The 18,025-nt window shown below is 38.2% G+C and overlaps 1 protein-coding gene across 3 annotated transcripts; it reads right to left on the bottom strand.

Annotated features, from left to right (window-relative positions):
* Nucleotides 1–6,242: 6,242 nt before the first annotated feature.
* otpa (orthopedia homeobox a) lies at nt 6,243–18,020 on the bottom strand. Of its 3 annotated transcripts, XM_056243254.1 has the most exons (4): nt 17,953–18,020; nt 17,756–17,827; nt 10,146–10,552; nt 6,243–7,531 (listed from the first exon to the last, which is right to left on the bottom strand). In XM_056243254.1, the coding sequence occupies exons 2-4, from the start codon at nt 17,811–17,813 to the stop codon at nt 7,007–7,009; spliced, it is 990 nt and encodes a 329-aa protein (XP_056099229.1). In that variant the 5' UTR covers nt 17,814–17,827; nt 17,953–18,020; the 3' UTR covers nt 6,243–7,006. The 3 variants fall into 3 exon arrangements, with proteins under 3 accessions (XP_056099229.1, XP_056099228.1, XP_056099230.1); XM_056243253.1 differs by lacking the exons at nt 17,756–17,827; nt 17,953–18,020 and adding an exon at nt 10,977–11,607; XM_056243255.1 differs by lacking the exons at nt 17,756–17,827; nt 17,953–18,020 and adding an exon at nt 11,016–11,607.
* Nucleotides 18,021–18,025: the final 5 nt, after the last annotated feature.

The raw sequence follows: 18,025 nt of genomic DNA, 5'->3' as shown, positions 1-18,025 counted from the left end.
TTATCATCATAAAAGGCTAATCATTATTTTGAATTGTATTGCTGGTATTATGGTTTATTACAAAAACAAAACATTTTATGTAAACAACATTATTATTGTTATTATTATTATTAGTAGTAGTATTTTAAAATGTAGGCTATTGCTGGTTTATATATAGGCCTATAAAACAAAACATTCTCTGCAATACTATGTGTATGTTTTCCTGTAAGAAAATTGTTGTAGGTAATTGAACTTAAATATGTTTTAGCCCTGTATTACTATTATTATTATTTTAAATATTGCTGTTCTTGTGGTTCATCGCGGAACCGCTAGATGGCAGTATAAACCAACCAACTCGAAACCCCTGTTGTGGAGGCCGTACACGCCTGTGTGAACTGAGAATCTAACGAGGTTATCCACAGCTTCAGGGATTACAATCAGTATATTCGAGCATAAATGTCTGTAATCTCTTCCCAAATGTATTATTCACACGCATAAAGCCAACTGTATGGCATTTGGCTACAGTATCGCACGGCGCACCAACTGAATAATCAAGTAAATTGATTAAAGTAGGCCTAAGCCTTTCTCTCTGGCGACATTCTGCCTCAGGTCTTCAAAAGAACGAGAGTGATGGACTCTGTGTGTATGCTGAGTAATTATTTGAGGATTACCATCACTTCACTTTACAGAGATGTGTGGCCCCTCTCAAAATCCCACAGGGCCCGTGTGACCCTTCGACAAGACACACACACACTCACAGATGAGCGAATCGCGTGTGTTCTCAGATAGAGACGAGTGTGTGAGCGAGTGTGACCTTCATGCTGAGCTCTAGCGTTGATTTCTGATTTAGTGTCAATCCGCTGCGCTTGTCATGCCAGGCGAGGTGCTTTCCACAAGGTAATAGAAAAACTCAAGGGCAGAGAGAGAGCTAGGGGAGGGGAGGAGATGGAGGGAGATGTAACTGTGTTGGTTATCTGAACAAGGGCCACGAAACAACAGGAATGTCAAAGTGCAGAAGATATTAATGTAGGGATGGAAAGAAATGTTGGCAATTAAAAGTTAATTTACATTTCCTGGGGGAAAAAAATGCAAATGTTGCAATCATCAATAAGGCCTATGTGCAAAGATATATAATCCACACAATGTGAGAGAGATCAACTGTAGCCGGTTGCACCAAGGACCAGTGGCGGATTGAGACTCGTTGGTGCCCCTGCAGGCACTGACACCTTGAGTCTAATTCTGTGCTAAGTGCTAACAGGGAAGTCCAAACAACTCTTATAACGATAACGACATATGTAGGACATCGTTGGAAACTTGGAATCCTTTTCTGACGATTTTTTTCTATGAACCATAAAACATTGACAGGAAATCAGCGGAATGACAGCGCCTGATTAGAATAAACAGAGCGTTGTTGTGGACCCTATAGGCTATCTTTATTATCAGGACAACTATAAACTATAGCCTATTAGTGGCCATAACAACGCAAGATGACGTTCTGTTCATTTTAAGCGGGTGCTGCAGTTTTGTCCTTTGCCACTTTAAATGCTCTAGCTCTGTTAAGTAGGCTAAAGTCTGGTGGATTCTGGTTGGCTGTCAATGTTTTTATCGTTCATCGGCTGAAAAAAATCATCCTTAAAAGTTATTTCAAGGATGTCTTCCTCTGTGCCATTCATAGTTGTGGTTTGGACTCGAGCTGTTATTTTTTTACAACTACAATAGAGCAACAATAGCCTATCACTTTCAGAACGATTTTTCCAGCTGATGAACGATAAAAACACTGACAGCCAATCAGAATCCACCCGACAAAGGTCGGTTCACACCAAGGACGATAACTAAAAAGATAACGATAAATGTTCTAAAAAACATTCTCAATATTAAAGAATAGCAGAGTCCACATCACAGCTACGATAACTGCACAGAGAAGCGATATGGTTAGAATCACTTTCAGAACGATTTTATCCAGCTGATACTGGTCAGATAAAAACGCGAGCTCGAGCATTTAAAGGGATAGTTCACTTTTAAATTAATTTTTGATATGTTTTAGCTTACCTCAAGGGCATCCAAGATGTAGGTGTCTTTGTTTCCGCAGTAGTTTCAATTTTGATATTTTTAGGTCAAACCGTTCTTGTCTGTCAGTCATATAATGCAGGTCTATGGTCACCACCTCAAAGAGCATGCACAGAGAAGTCCAAATTAAACATGATTTAATGACTCGTAAATGTAAGTACACATTGATGGCCTAAGACACGAAACGAGCGGTTTGTGTGAGAAAACGAACAGTATTTATATCGTTTTTACCTCTTGTAACCACAGCCACGTCCAAGTGATCTGAGGGCGCGGGCGCTTCGGTCTGTGCGTTACAAGAGGTAAAAACGATATAAATACTGTTCGTTTTCTCACACAAACCGCTCGTTTCGTGTCTTAGGCCATCAATGCGTACTTACATTTACGAGTCATTAAATCATGTTTAATTTGGACTTCTCTGTGCATGCTCTTTGAGGTGGTGACCATAGACCTGCGTTAAATGACTGACAGACAAGAACGGTTTGACCTAAAAATATCAAAATTGAAACTACTGCGGAAACAAAGACACCTACATCTTGGATGCCCTTAAGGTAAGCTAAAACATCAAAAATTAATTTCAAAGTGAACTATCCCTTTAAAGCAACAGGCAAGCACGCTGGTGTGGACAAAAATTGTGTTTTCATCTACAAACCATGCATTTAGATCGGCAGAATGAATTGCAGAATATTTTAGGGGGGAAATAATAATTACAAAAAGGAATTTCAATAGAGTGCTTTGAAAATGTAATTTTGTGCTCAAAATAGGCCTATATTAACACCTGGTCACTATACAGTATCATGTCAGACTCAATCAATTTACCTTTCTCAGTTCAGATAGATAACAGAAAATAAGGAAGATCCTACTCTCTCTCTCTCTCTCTCTCTCTCTCTCTCTCTCACACACACACACACACACTCTCTCTCTCTCTCTCTCTCTCTCTCTTTCTCACACACACACACACACACACACACACACTCTCTCTCTCTCTCTCTCTCTCTCTCTCTCTCTCTCATTCCCCTCTCCTCTCTCTGGGTCTGTCCATCCTGCGAGAGCAGAATAGATGGTTATTCTAAAAGGTGCTGATTTCAGCTATAAACTGTAGGGGGAATGCGTGTGATGTTCAATAAGCCTTTCCCATACAGAGACGGAGTAGAGAAGACGAACTCGTTTATGAGCAACACACAACCCTGTCCTCCTGTATTACCCACACACTAAATTCTGCTTTACACACACACATACAAACAACAGCAACACTTCAGGGGATTTGTGTGTAGTGTGTAGGTTTTTCACCTACCAAGCAAAATAATACAGGTGGAAATATAGCCAGTAAATCACTATTGCACATGCATTTTTTAACAGAATCAGAATCAGTTTAACTTCCTGAAAGCATCAAGCAATCCCCTAGCAACCATGAACAAAATAGCAAACACATAGCAACGCCTGGGCAACCACCCACAACATTATAGCATCATGGTGATGACAAATCTTCAGAAAAGGTTAAAATCAGGGTTGTACCATTTTGTTTTTATGCCTTCTGATACATCAGTGATCATTTTTTGTGCTGTCAAATCGGTTAATTACGATTAATATATAGTTATATACTTTTATGTTAGGTGACTTAACAACTCAAGTAATTGATTTGACAGCACTAATAATTTTGTCAGATACTAAATCAAACATGCCGTCTGCAATTAAACATCTCAGGAAGATTCCTTTTATGACTCTGTTGTTGTGTACTAAAACAACTGTATTTTTGTTGCTTCTCATCATGGCAGCAATCAATTAGGCTGTATTACATCAGATTCATTCATCATCCTGGAAAAGGTCATTTAGTTGCATCGAAATCACATACTTCCCTATAGGCAAAAACAGCATGTGACAAAAGAAGTAGCCTATATGTCTGAATTCACAGTCCTCATTAAAGAGAAGGCAAAACATACCCGGTTGACTTAGCCTACTACTTCTGATGAGATTCTGAAGTATGCATATGGACACTTTAATATCCCATGAGGCCACGGGAGAGGAGTTATGAATGGCAGTGACGCGACTGACGCTGGTAGGTCACATGATAATGACAACATGGCGAATCTTTACACCCAGGTTACATTCATCCTATACACACACTCTTACTATATAGAACAAGTTTTTTAGTGGTCGTGAAGTAGGCCTGATTACTAAATAACCTACTCAAGTTAGTATGCAATTTCAGACGCAGCCTAATTCAAGTTTACAGCATTGCATAAAAAAAATATATGATCAATAAGTTATTACATTGCTTTAACTTATCAAAGTAAGTTAAGCAATTTTCAACTTTTTAGTTTAGTCAGTTTAATGTAACTAATTTAAGTTTACATGATTAAAACATCCAAGTTGATTGTACTTAATAATTTAAGGCAGCAACTGTTTTTCCTAGTGTATTTCATATAGCTTAGGCTACTGTATGCAAGTATGGTGGTGGTTGAGGAGAGATTCCCCCATGATTGTAAAGCGCTTTGGGTGTACAGTAGGAAAAGCGCTATATAAATGCCTCATTCATTCATTAGACCTAATCCTGTTTTACCGAATGTTTGCTGACTTATAGGTCTACAAGTTATGGTTTTTAATTATGCCTTAAAATAATTTTACAGCATGTAACCTTGTAACCTCAGCTTTATATTCTCTCTCTCTCTCTCTTAACTGCATGCCTATAGTCTCTCTTTCACACATTCGTCTACATGCGCGCGCGCGCAGACACTGACACACGCACTCTTTAGGCCTGGAAATTTAATGAGTTCTCATTCATAACCCAGACAGAGAAAGCTATATTCACCCTCCGATGCTTTATTGACTGATTTCATTTATTTGCCAGAGATGGATTGGAGGTAAGCAGGCCACATTCTCCGCGCAATGCATTGTGGCGGGTCAGTGTTCGCCTCTCTCGTCAGCGTGTGACAAATTAGCTAACGAGGAACGGCCTTCGCATTTCCACAAACTAATTAACCCGGCAGGTACTGAAACAAATTATAATATTTATGTAATATCATCTCGCATCTGTTTGCGAGAAGCACATGCACATCCGTATCACCTGATCTCTCTTTTAGACGCATGCACGCGGTCACAAATACAACCTGAACTCACTATTACGCGTTCAAACATGCAGGAGAACCACTTATATTTTATCAACATGATTCCTGATTTTCAAACACTAACATGGCCAGTTCCACTGCAGGTTGGTTGATTTCGAAGCTCTTGATAATAATCTATAATTTGCATATGCCTCATCACAGTTACACTATATAGGCTATCATTGCTTTTAACCTCATAAAATGTGGGCCACAATGTAGCTATAACTGAAAAATTGGCAATGTTGTCATAGCTATAAATGTATGCAACAACGTTCTAACATTATGATTTAATTAGCTAATTTCATTAATTTAATGCTGATAATTTCAGCATCAGCCTAAATATGCCTCTTTAGGAATTGGATCAATTATTTCTATAAATAAATAAATAAAAGTTAATCTTACCGGTGCATTTGTGTAGGCGATATGAGCTCAAATATATTCACGTGAGAATATAGGCCTATAGGCTACGTAAAATGCCTCAATAAGAAATGTCTTATTTTGGCGTTCTGGTCTGAATGTATGAATTATTTCAGGAGCTACTCGTACAGCAGTCATTTTTGCGCCATATACATGATTGTAGCCTATTATTATCGCATTGCTTTGTTAGACAGACAGTGATGGCGCGCTCTTGATATTGTATTTGGCTGAGTCCTGATTTCTCATCTATGAGGTCATAATGGCAAGAGCCCAACAGCCAATCAGAGGGCGAGTTAATGTCAACCCCTGCAACGTCGCCAAATAGAGGAAAATGTAGTGTTGGGAGAGATAATGACTCGATTTGAAAACACTTAATAACTTTCAATAATAAGCCATTAGCTGACATTATATAATGCAGATCAATAGTTCATCTACATTCAAATGTTATTGTAAATATTAAAATAAAGGTTTGCAACATTTCTAACTAATTTGAACGTGCATTAGGCATAGGCTACGTCGGGTAAGCAGCCAATTCAATAATATGTATTTTTACTACATTAAAGGTGTATGAAGTGTTTCCCAATCCTAAACAAACAAACGATTCACAAACAAGATCTGTCCCCCCCCCCCCCCCCCCCCCCCCCCACAGTGTCCCCAAGAACAACAGAAGATGCGAGCTGTCAATAATGACATATTGAAAATGATTTTATTCGTTAATTTACATTCAATCGTTATAAACATGTTCAGGAAACAAAACAGCAGTTAAGAAGAAGATCAAACATTTAAGAAATTTATATTGGTATAAGCACATACATTAACTTAGAACATATCACAAACTGACCGAATGGGAACAGGTTAAGAATGCTTTATCTACACAAAACATCCTATATAACAGCATATAACAAAGTCATACTTTTCTTTTAAATGACATTTCCCCGTTGTTGTTGTTGTTGTTGTTGTTGTTGGTGGTGATGATGATGATGTTGTTTACCTTGGTCGACACATGCAGTCAAGTTTCTTAATTCTTTTGGAGATATTTTCCTTTCTTTCATCCACCGTCTTAAAATTTAAACGAGTTCTCCCATAATAACAATAATAGGGATGATAATAAGAATAATACTAAAAACGAGTGCACCGTCGCTCGGCTTGTTTCTCTGAGATCAAATGCAAACAAATACATTGCAAAAGTGCAGATTGTTTTCTGTCCAGGGAGATGACATTTGCGCACAGTTAAATTTGCATAAAATAAAATAAAAATAAATAAATAAATAAATATGCTTTTTTTCAGCCTATGACGCTTTGGGTTTTATTTCCATCAGGAGCGCACAGTTCATGTGTGGTGTGTTTACTAGAGGACAGTCGTATCCTTACACTTCCTTGTGCGTCACTTAGCCAGAAATGAATGGTGGACGAGAAACAGGGGGTGAACAGCACTCGAAATATTAGGTGAAACTCATGGACACTGTGTGCTCGAGCGCTTTGCGGCGCAGGGACGCGATACTCGTTCCTCTCCAGACGTCAGAGTCCGGGGAGCTACACAGCTGAGGCGAGCCGGTCACATTGTTGGGGCTAGAGAGCGACGCGGGCACCATACCGGGGAAGGTGGGTTGGTAGAGGTGGGACTGGAGACCAGAACCATTGGAGGACATGTTGGACAGGCTCATGGAGTTGTGCGGCGGTCCCGCGCCAAGACTGCACTGGGACAGAGACTGTGCCATGGCTTGTTGTCGGCCTAGGGAAGGTGGTAACTGCAGCTGTGAGACTCCCGGCATCCCAGCCGCCGCCCAGCGGGTGTCATTAGCGTGAAAAGAGCACAAGCTGTCGCCCATGGCTGCCGCGGCCGCCGCGGCGGAGGGGAACTGCGGTAGGCCGTGGTGGTGAGTGGGCAGCAAAGTGCCCGGAGCGCGGAACACGTTGGTGGTCTTCTTGCGCTTCTTCCATTTGGCCCGTCGGTTCTGAAACCAAACCTGCAGGAAGAGGGAACAAAAAAAGAGCTCTCAAAATGGTGCTTACGTTCCATTAGAAATGCATTTAATAAGCAAGTTTAACAAAACATCCATTTAACATGGCCTCCGAGATCTCCCAATGAGACATTGTGTGACTGTGATAAGAATACAGTAACAAAAAGACAAATTCATCCTTACGTTCACTATAAAATAAGAAGACAATACATCTTAAAACACAAGTGTGTGTGTGTGTGTGTGTGTGTGTGTGTGTGTGTGTGTGTGTGTGTGTGTGTGTGTGTTTAAAACAAGAACCAAAAGTTATTATAATGTCGGATTGTAGATTACTTAATAGCAATGTTTTGGCTTTTGAGTTCTTAAAAATATAGAGAATAAAACGGATGAAATAAAACGAATTGTTTTAAAGATCCCCCCAAAAATGCACAAAACAATTATCTAGCCTATACTTTATACATCAGAAAAATATGATTCTTTTGCATTCTTATGGCACTTATGCAATAGTTGTTTTGTTTGTATGTTATAGTAATATCAAAATTAAGAAAAAAAATATATAGCCAAAATTGTTTTTATTAAGATTTTTGTTTGTTTCTTTGTGAATTGCTTCTCTGCTTGATAAACGTCTCGACATCACAAAATTGCGCTATAAATGCTGACTGAAATGATAAGGAATCATAATATTTAGACTCTCCATTATTATGTGCTCGGTTTTAAAACACCAGTGCGTAAAAAGGCCCACGGTAAATGGCTCACACGGTGTTTATTTCCCGAGGTCCTTCGGGTTTATAGAGATCTCATGCGCGCTCACAATGATTAACGAGCAGATTCTGACCCAACGAAAGGGGAAGAAAAAAAATGTGAAGGGGTTCATATTAGATCCCCCGAATCCCACTCCACGCAGCCAGCCGTGAAATCCGGACTCAAATGCATTACACTTCAGAGGATAAAAGAAAATGCAATTTCTCATACCATTAAAAAAAGACAGAGCAGCATCCGCGCGCAGGCCATTAAGACGTGCACGCTGACAGACCTATTTCACGAGACCGCAAAACAAACCTAGTGTGTGGTTTCAGATGTGCTTATACAGAAGACCACCGCGCGGTCATAGTGGCACTCGTTTCTGTTTTATGCCAGTAAAATAGTTGCATCCGAGCTCAGGCCTGCTAATTATGATTATTATTATTTTACACAGAACAGTCTTACGCATTGAGTTTAATAAGCCTGTTAAGTTATAAATAATTCTGAAATTGGTTGATAATAATGGTCTTGATTTTATTGCACTATCAACTTGAAAAGCTATACATATATAATGAGCCTCTATACATCAGAGAGAGAGAGAAAGGGGGAGAGAGAGCGCTGGAATGCCGCGCGCGCTCGTTGATTCTTACATTTATCTCGCGGGTTCATTTACCGCTGCATTTGCGACTGACCACCAATCACAGGAGCTGCACGAGTCATAATCTTATCAAAGTGATTAAGATATCGGTCTGCTCCGATGGCTGAGATAACAATAATGGTATTGTAAAAGGAAAACGACCCGAACGATAAAATAATGAGAATCGCCGCATGTTTTAAATGGCTGCACATTCAAACGCCAAGGAAATGTTGATATAGAAACGTAATTTGAATCAAATACAAATAGGCCTAGTAATATGGAACAGCAATATTATTTTTTATAATACAAAACCAAAATGAATTTAAACCTTTATGATGGTGGTATTTTGGACTGTGGAGGTGATAAACACGACTCATAATTGGATAGTCATGGATGGGATTAAAATGTGTTATTATTTTGTTTAAAATATAAAATAAAAAGAGAAAATATGCTACTATTGATAAGACAAAATAAATAAATAGGACTGTCGCATTTAAAAAAATATTTACGCTTAATATCAATATGAATTTACCAGTATCTCTTCATTTTTTTAATTATTTAGATTTTTTCATGCATTAATCTTGATGATAAAGCTCATTCGGAGATGTTTTCACGAGTGTTTTCATAAACAACAATTTTACACGATTATTTTCATGTAGGCTAATTGTTTTTTGCACGTTCTGTCGAAAACTATAAATCTCGGCTCATCGTGTAAATAAACAGAAAAATGCCAATTCTCATTGCTTTATATTTAAAATAGAGCAATTATATAAAATATATATAAAAATATTTTTAAAAAAATTAAAAAGCTGCATTTGGGTCTTTTTGGAAATAAGTAACACCGCATTATAATTTCCTGCTCTAGCCTTCGTATTTTTAAGAATATAAGATTAGTATTTGAATAACCTATATGATAAATATTTAGCATGCATTATAATGTTCACGATAGACAATACTTTATATATAATAAATATAATCAGAATAACGAAAAAAGACGAGACTAAAATAGTTTAAAAAATAAAACTCGACCAAAATCACTATTTGTTTTTTGTCGAATTGCTTTAGATGTAGGCTATCTTTTTTTCATTTCAAACATAATAATTGCAGGCAGCTTACAATAACACCTTCTCTATTGTATGGAATTATCTGATATATATTTTATACAGAGTTAATACAATGTTACTGTCGATTCAACAATGATAAGCATATTAATACACAACAATCCGAAACCCGTGATGATCTCACCTGCACGCGTGATTCCGTCAAGCCGATCCGGAGCGCGAGCTCCTCCCGCATGAAGATGTCCGGATAGTGGGTTTTGGCGAAGCTGCGTTCCAGCTCGTTAAGCTGAGCCGGAGTAAAGCGAGTCCGGTGCCGTTTCTGTTTCTGACTCTGACTCTGCTGCCCGCCGGACTGGCTGGGGTTCTGTTGCTGCTGCTGTTGCTTCTCCTGTTCCTTACTGTTCACCGCTACACCCGACGGATTGGATCCCGCACTGTTGATATCGTCTCCGGGAAGAAGGGTGGCCCCTTCCACTGCATCGGAGACCGGGGCAAGTTCTCCGGGGTGTCCCGGGTCAGTCCCGCCGCCGCCCAGCCTGCATTTCAATGCCTCCCTGTGACCCAGAAGCTCGGCCGCGGCATCCTTCATCCCTGAAACAGAGAATTGGACAAACCCGAGTGAGCTCAAAACTAACACCAAGCATTGCTGAGAAAGAAAGAGGTGTTAGTGCAGAATATCATTTTTTTCTAGACAGTCACTAGCAAGCATTATTCTTATGCTACCAATATCTACCAATTGAAACTAGCATTACATACATAACGTGCAAATAATGGTAAAAATATGTTAACTCTAGCTCAGAACAACAACACAGCAGAATGACATCTTTTAATATAACTAATTCCATTTGATTCTCCTCAATATCTTGGAAAACGACTAAATCAAATTACTGCGTAATATAATAATAATGATTACTTCTCCAATGAATTAGCTCGCTTAAATCGAATTAAGATAAAATAAGAGACAAATTGTCAATTTTCACTGCTTGATTTAGATGAAAAGAGTCCTCCAGCTTACAGTAGAGTTGCAGACCGGAGTTTGGCGTTGATAACTCACCGAGGCGAGCATCCAGCAGGTCGGCGTGCGAAAGCATCGCGCACCGCTCCAGGGCGAAATGCTTTCCCAAAAAAATCTCTATGACTTTAAACTATTTAAAAAATATATATGGCCTAAATGAAAGCAAATTCGGTTTGTGGTTAAAAAGGAGGTTCCTTGCATTATAATGTCCTTTAGAGGAACTGGGAGGCGCTTAATAGTTGAATGAACCCATGAGCTCCTTCAAATAAGAGCCAATCAGCGTTGAAGCCTGGAGGTGTCAGATGCGCGAAGCCTCTCTTGCTGCCCTCCCAAGTTCATCTCTCCTCGTTTTTGATCCCGACTCCCAAATTATAACCTTTAAAATGACCTCTTTCAGAGAGCTCTTCGAGAAACTCCCTCATTCCCTCAGAATTGGTTTAATTGAGCGTGATGCCAGAATCATTGAGGGGCCCCTGATTATTTGAGGAGAAACAGCGAATTAAACTATTGTTATATAAACGTGTCATCCTTATCAAATCCATATGGTTTAGTAATGGCTTCCCAAAGTTTATTACTGGACTAAACGATTAAACCATGCTCTCTTTATTATATGAACTCATTTGCTTGGCTTTTATGCGCTTATATTAGATTAAAAATATATATATAATAAAAAAAACGAGCAGGTTTCCAAATGACCCCCTCGCGTTTTAATTATAAGGTTATTCTTAATTTTGCAGCCCTGAGATTTTCCACTTTTGTCACTTAATCGTTAGTGATAATTTCACGTTTCCTCGTAAAAAAAAAAAGGAAAAAAGAAAAAGGCTTTCGTGTCGTGGCATGTCCAACTCGCGCCTTTTGGAGACGAAGTGAACCTCTTCTAATGTTTCTAGTAGCCCGGGGCAGCCAACAACAAAGTTTAGATTAGCCATATATCTCAAACCAGGGTAATTTTCAACATCATTAGGCTTTTATGTAATTAGTGCCAAATCTATAAGCTTTTTATTACGATTATTAGCGGGATCAGTATAAATTAGGGCTGATTTAGTAGTGTTTAGGCCCGACTGTCACGGCGGGAGGAACTTGGAGTAAATGATATGTGAGCAAATTAGGTGCATAATTCGGTGGAAAGTCAAAGTCAGAAATGTGCTTCCAGAAACAGGGATACCCCCACGAAGGGAAAAGGGGGGAGTGCGAGGACTTTCGCACCAAAATAGATACATTTAGACTTTACGCTGACAAATTGTATTCGTTGCATTGATTTTTCATCCAATTGCCCCAAATTAACTTGATTTATTTCATGCAAAGAACACTCAACTGCCAGAGCAGCCCGTTTAACCAATAAACGAACCTGCATTTACTCCAATTAACACAATAGCTTTTGTCACACATGGAACCGATGAAAAATATCAGACAACCAGTGCAAACAGACTCTAAGCAGATGTCAGTGGGATGCTTTAAAGAAGGCTACTCTTTTATTTGCAAGAGTGAATAGTGTCTTTTTACTGCGCACAAAGGACGCGTCCGAGCGAGAAACTTTCGACTCTTTTTTTTTTTTTTTTTTTTTTGACAAGCCACCAATCTGGTGTTAAGAACAAGAGTCCGCGCCTCCAGTCGCCGGGTCAGACGCGACTCTTGACTCGCCGGGGAAATGTATATGCCTCGCTGAAAATGAGGAAAGGAAGAGAGTGCGGATTCAATTTGGAAACAATTGTTCTTGCGCTGCGTTTTGATATCCGAAATGTCAGAGAAGGCGAACGAGGCACCGGGCGAGTAATGGAAGATCTCGGGTTTGTGTTCATCTCACACTTTCCTTTTGTCCAGGAAATAGACTGTTCTTTGTACTGGGCTTTTTTTTTGAATTGGGATGTGGATATGGCTTTATACCAGAGACGTAAATATAAATCGAACACGGTTCTGTTATTTGATCCTGTTGGAGTTGTAATAATTTTCATTCTACACCCTTAAAAAATAAAGGTTCCTCAATTGTTCTATTTAAAGAAACATTATTTTCAAGTGCCAGCTTGAGTTGTTTATATGTGGTTCTTTGGAGATTAAAAACGTCAAGATCAAATTATTATTTTTGGTTCTAAGTGGAACCTTTATTTTTAAGAGTATGTTTAAGATATCTAAAATGATGTGCATGCATGAACTATCACTTTTGTCATCGCTGCTCACGTGTATTTTTCCTCGCGTATCATAGCAAGAAAAAAAAAAAAAAAAAAATGCATTACCTCAACAATAACGATCATTTGAAATCATTACATTGTTTGGCCCGAAACACAGTTGCCGCGTGATTGATAGCGCGCTTCATTTTACGACTTTTCAATGGCTCGATCCTTTTATAGCTGTACAAACAGAAGTGAATCACTCTTCTGGAGAAGCACGGTCATATTTAACCGACTAAAAGTGCGACAGACGCCTAACGATGCTTATGAGTGAATGAAGAAGGGCTGTCTGAACTTCATATAATATAAACAAATATATAGTGTGCAAGCTGAGACCCTCAATTAAAATTCCCATATCGTCTTACTGCTTGCTTTTGTCTTTATTCGGCTGTAAGAGGGGGTTTGTGCCTCGGATCAAGTGTTTTTTCCCTAATAAATAAGTTTTAGATTGTTGCACACAAACAGAGCAAGGGCTGAAAACTGTCTGGCTGAAAACACATTGGCTTGCTCTAATGCAATTCATTCCGTCTGTTTACCTCGTAAAATGTACAGATTGAATTTCTGTACACCAATACCCGGCCTGCAGCCAGCAAGGGGATTTCAAGCTTTATTTGTGAAACGCGAAGCGAAGCAAAACATTTTATTAAATGCATTTGAGGGGGATACACAACTGTTTCCTGACCTCACCAGTAATATAAAAAAAAAAAAAAAAAAACTCTAGGTCCTCTGAGCTACAGCTAAAGGTGGCGATTACAACTAAAGTTCAAGAATCAACACTAAAAACCTATCGAACAAAAAGAGCACACTGATATAATACAAATCTATATTATTATATATTTACCATGTAGGCCTACACTAATAATATACATTTAAATTGTTTATTATGATTTGTATGCACACAAAACACTACAAAAAATGTAAATATGTCATATAAAACCACCACTAATAATAATAATAATAATTGCATTAATAAAAAAATTAGGCCAACAGACAGAGCTCCTTATAGTTGTTTTTTTTTAATCCAAATAATTGAAGGTAATTCTACACTGTAATATATATATATATATATATATATATATATATATATATATATATATATACATACATGATTTATCACATTTTTTCTTTTGTCAAATCAAATCAATAATTTATGTGGTTCAGATAACATAATATTTTGAGTTTCTGTTGATTAAACCAATCTCCTTTATTGTTTTAACTAACATTTTTAATTTCAATGAACTCAACATTTTAAGGCAATCAGGTTACTTCAAAAAATATTGTTGGTTTAACTTAAAGTGCACGTTTCCCTTCAAATCTGATTTGATGCATTAAAAACTATAACATTGTATAATAAATTCAAAGACAAAACATTTGGCACATGTTGTTGGGATTGATAAATCAGTTTAAAGTTAAAACAAACACATTTAACGGTTACGGTTACAATCATTTTTATAACTTTAAAACAATACATTATTATAAAATATATATTTATGATAATAATAATTCATGTATAATATGTATTCATATTATAAAGCTACTTTATTAGTCCTTTGCGCACAGGGATTACAAAAATTATCCATGGATGATACAGTGTGTGTGTATGTGAGAGAGAGAGAGAGAGAGAGAGAGAGAGAGAGAGAGAGAGAGAGAGAGAGAGAGAGAGAGAGAGAGAGAGAGAGAGAGAGAGAGAGAGAGAGAGAGAGGGTGTAATTTGGGAGGTGATTCAGAAGCAAAGCTGAGTTGCATCTCTCTCTCTCCCACCAGATAGCGTTAACAAGCTCGCATCAATCTTACACTGCATATAAATAAAAATAGACAAACAAACAAACTCGCGCCCTGCAAGTTAATGCGGCGCATCTGAGTGGAAAGTAGACATTTTCACGCGCTCTGGAGATGAGGAGTGACTTTTAATAAAATCACAAGAAAAACAAATGTAATTCTGAACGCGGTCTGGAGCTGAGAGGATTCTGCTCCCTCACTCCTCATTGTGGAGTGATTTTCAACGAGGCTTTTGTTAGACTGTCACCATCTTATGGCCTTCATATCCACCATCATCTGTCCCACAAGGTAGCCTACTGACATGCACTTACACATTCCCACACATGGCCCACATCATTTTCCTTCTACACCACAGAGAAACTCGTTATATGGTGTCAATTTGAGGACAAAATTACAGACTAATAATCACTAACTCGACCATTTGCACATATAAGGAAACAATTTTAGAAAATGTTTTACAAATATTAAAAAATATTATAACAAAGAATGAATTATAATAAAGGAATGATTTAGGCCAACTTTATTTATGATAACATATAAAATCACCCAATTCACAGTCAACTTGTCGCGTTGAACATTAAGTGGTGCGTGAAGAAAAGTTTTTATGTGCACCAATAAAGACACACACACACACACAAACACCTTCCCTTTGACTCCAATTAGCCTATTATTAAATTATAATATCAATAATATAGATAATGATTTATTCAGCCATAAAAAACAGTTTCAGTATAACAACAACAATTTATTATTATGCCGTTTTGGGGGAAAAATTTTTTTTCCATCCGAGGACGTCCACAAAAGGAAGTTTCGTGTAGCCTAATATAAGCCTACATTTTTAGCTATTTTACTCCCAATGACGCGCAAATACTGTTTGTTTGCTTATCCATCATCATGAGGACTCAAGCTAGCCTACCGATTTAGCTCATACAAATGTCTCTTCATTTTTAGATTTTTTTTTTATTAGAAATGTATTTACTTAGCGATTTCAAGTATGTCCTTGTGGGCACATTCGGTCCACACAATAGGCGAAACCTGCTCCACCACACCCTTACAGATGCGGCATAACGCCCTCTTTCTCCGCTCATGCAGTTCCACGCCGGAATGTGATTCACGGGGCGTCTATATTCACTCAATTAGAGAATTCTAAAGAGAAAATCGATCGTCCATCTGCAGAAATGCCAGTTTAACAAATTAGATTCTTGTTTCGTGCAGGTGATGCGGTGACAGTCGGGGGGATTAAAGGTAATAAGTTGTTGTGTTTTAGCTGGAGGAGGAGGAGGGGTGATGAAGAACCCCCCACACACCCCCACATCCATCAGGTGCTCGGTTCCTCCGGTCGCGCGAGCAGGCTCAGGTAGCGCGCGCCCGCCGCCGCATCTCATGCTCCAATTAGAGGCGCTGCCCTCCGAACGGACTCGATTAGACCGTGATTTATCCGAAAGAAATATAATTATGGCTCCAAATAAAATAATCAGCATTGAAGAGCGATTTCCTTAACGAGATGGAGCGGTTGGGTGTCACGGAGTGGCGGCGCCTCATTAGCGCTATAATGAGGCTTCGGGGTGAACCCGATAATTATCGAAATCTGTAGAATGAAGACCAAGCCAAATGGAACCCGAATTCATCTGCTCCTTCGGCTTTCCAAAAAAAAAAAAAAAAAAAAAAACCAACCTAAAACCCATTTTAAAACACAACGAATTAGGCGGAACTATATGCTACTTAGGAAATGCGATTCTGGGATGAACCAGATATAAACCCATTCAATTATTTATGTCAGTGAGGAAACACCCCTTGAAAATGGACAAATTAATCACAACAGTGCAACCTTACTGAGAAATGCCTGGAGAAATAGATATTCCATTTAGGCTGTATAGGATATCTGTAAATTTGGGGGGGAAAAAAATGTTCTTCAGATTGCCACACAAGATAAGTATTTTGGAGAATTTGTGCAAAATCTCGAATGACTAATTTTTCCTTTAAGGAAAACGCTAGGGAACTTAATTGTTCTTAATAGGCTTTGAGGCATCTTCAAACAAACAGCCAAAAGAAATGGTGGCTCAAGTTATCTTTTCATTTTTAGATATAGGTATATGTATATGATCCCAAAAAGTATTTTAATCACACCCCAAAAAAATCACAGATTTTTTTTTAGTGGATCAATCATCTTTACTTCACACAACTGATGCTCCAATCACAAAGTGTCCACATTTTTTTTTACCATCATTTTATGAAAACATAAAATTCTTATTTCGAAATGGTTCGCTTTAAAATTTTGATTACGCCATCTTTCTTAAAAGTAAAGTCACCTGGTTTGACATTTTGTTTACTAATGCAATGATATTCATACATTTTTAAATGTGACTTGAGTGTTTCAAATAGTATTTGGGATCACTGTAAAAAAAAAAAAAATTCATTGAAATATTAAGTTATTATAAAGAACATATCTATATAGACTGAAGAGCTTTCCCTTGTATGCTATATCTCACAGTTCTGTCCAGAAAGGTTTTTTGTTTAGGATTTACCCTGATAATGCAGATTGTAATATCTGAGACAGGGAAAAGCTTGATGTGATCTTTCCCAAAGGATCAGAAACAGGCCCTCCATTATCAAATATTCATAGCCTACACAAAATACACCCAGAATTCAAATTATGTAATTATGTTGCACTGCAAAAATATATTTATGCACTCCATGTTACTCCAGCTAATAGGTCAAAGCATGTGCAGCTCAAGAGTCTCTGCTTGCATGAGAGAATCTGGCCAGCGGAGGTCAGTGTCCTTTCAGGAGAGCTGGAAATATGTTCTCATCATGCATTCGTTTTTCCTGCTATACCTGTCTCCCTCTGCATGCAGCAAAGCAAAAGCCTGTCCATCAGGTTCACACTCTGCATCAATTACTGCAGCCCTATGAGAAGGGAAACATATGGCATCTCATATGATAACTCAAGGCCTGCATTTTACATATTAATTAAGCTTAGTGTATTCTTAAACAACACGCACCTGCAGCAGGAATAAATGCGAAAGGCTTACATGAAATCAAAGACGTTTAAATTTTTCCTTTCCCAGCAGGTGAAGATATAATCTATAAAGGTAAAACATAGTA

This window comes from Rhinichthys klamathensis, unplaced genomic scaffold (assembly GCF_029890125.1).
Source record: "Rhinichthys klamathensis goyatoka isolate OS25496 unplaced genomic scaffold, OSU_Roscu_1.1 h1tg000782l_1, whole genome shotgun sequence".
Classification (NCBI taxonomy): domain Eukaryota; kingdom Metazoa; phylum Chordata; class Actinopteri; order Cypriniformes; family Leuciscidae; genus Rhinichthys; species Rhinichthys klamathensis.
Note: the sequence above shows the minus strand (reverse complement) of the source record. Positions and strands in the feature narration are given on the sequence as shown.

Coding starts and splice junctions, on each gene's coding strand:
- otpa (XM_056243253.1), bottom strand. CDS start 11,052: ATGCTTTCGCACGCCGACCTGCTGGATGCTCGCCTCGGTGAGTTATCA. Junction 10,553..10,976: donor CTCCGGTCTGCAACTCTACT/GTAAGCTGGAGG, acceptor TCTCTGTTTCAG/GGATGAAGGATGCCGCGGCC. Junction 7,532..10,145: donor TGACGGAATCACGCGTGCAG/GTGAGATCATCA, acceptor CTCTTCCTGCAG/GTTTGGTTTCAGAACCGACG.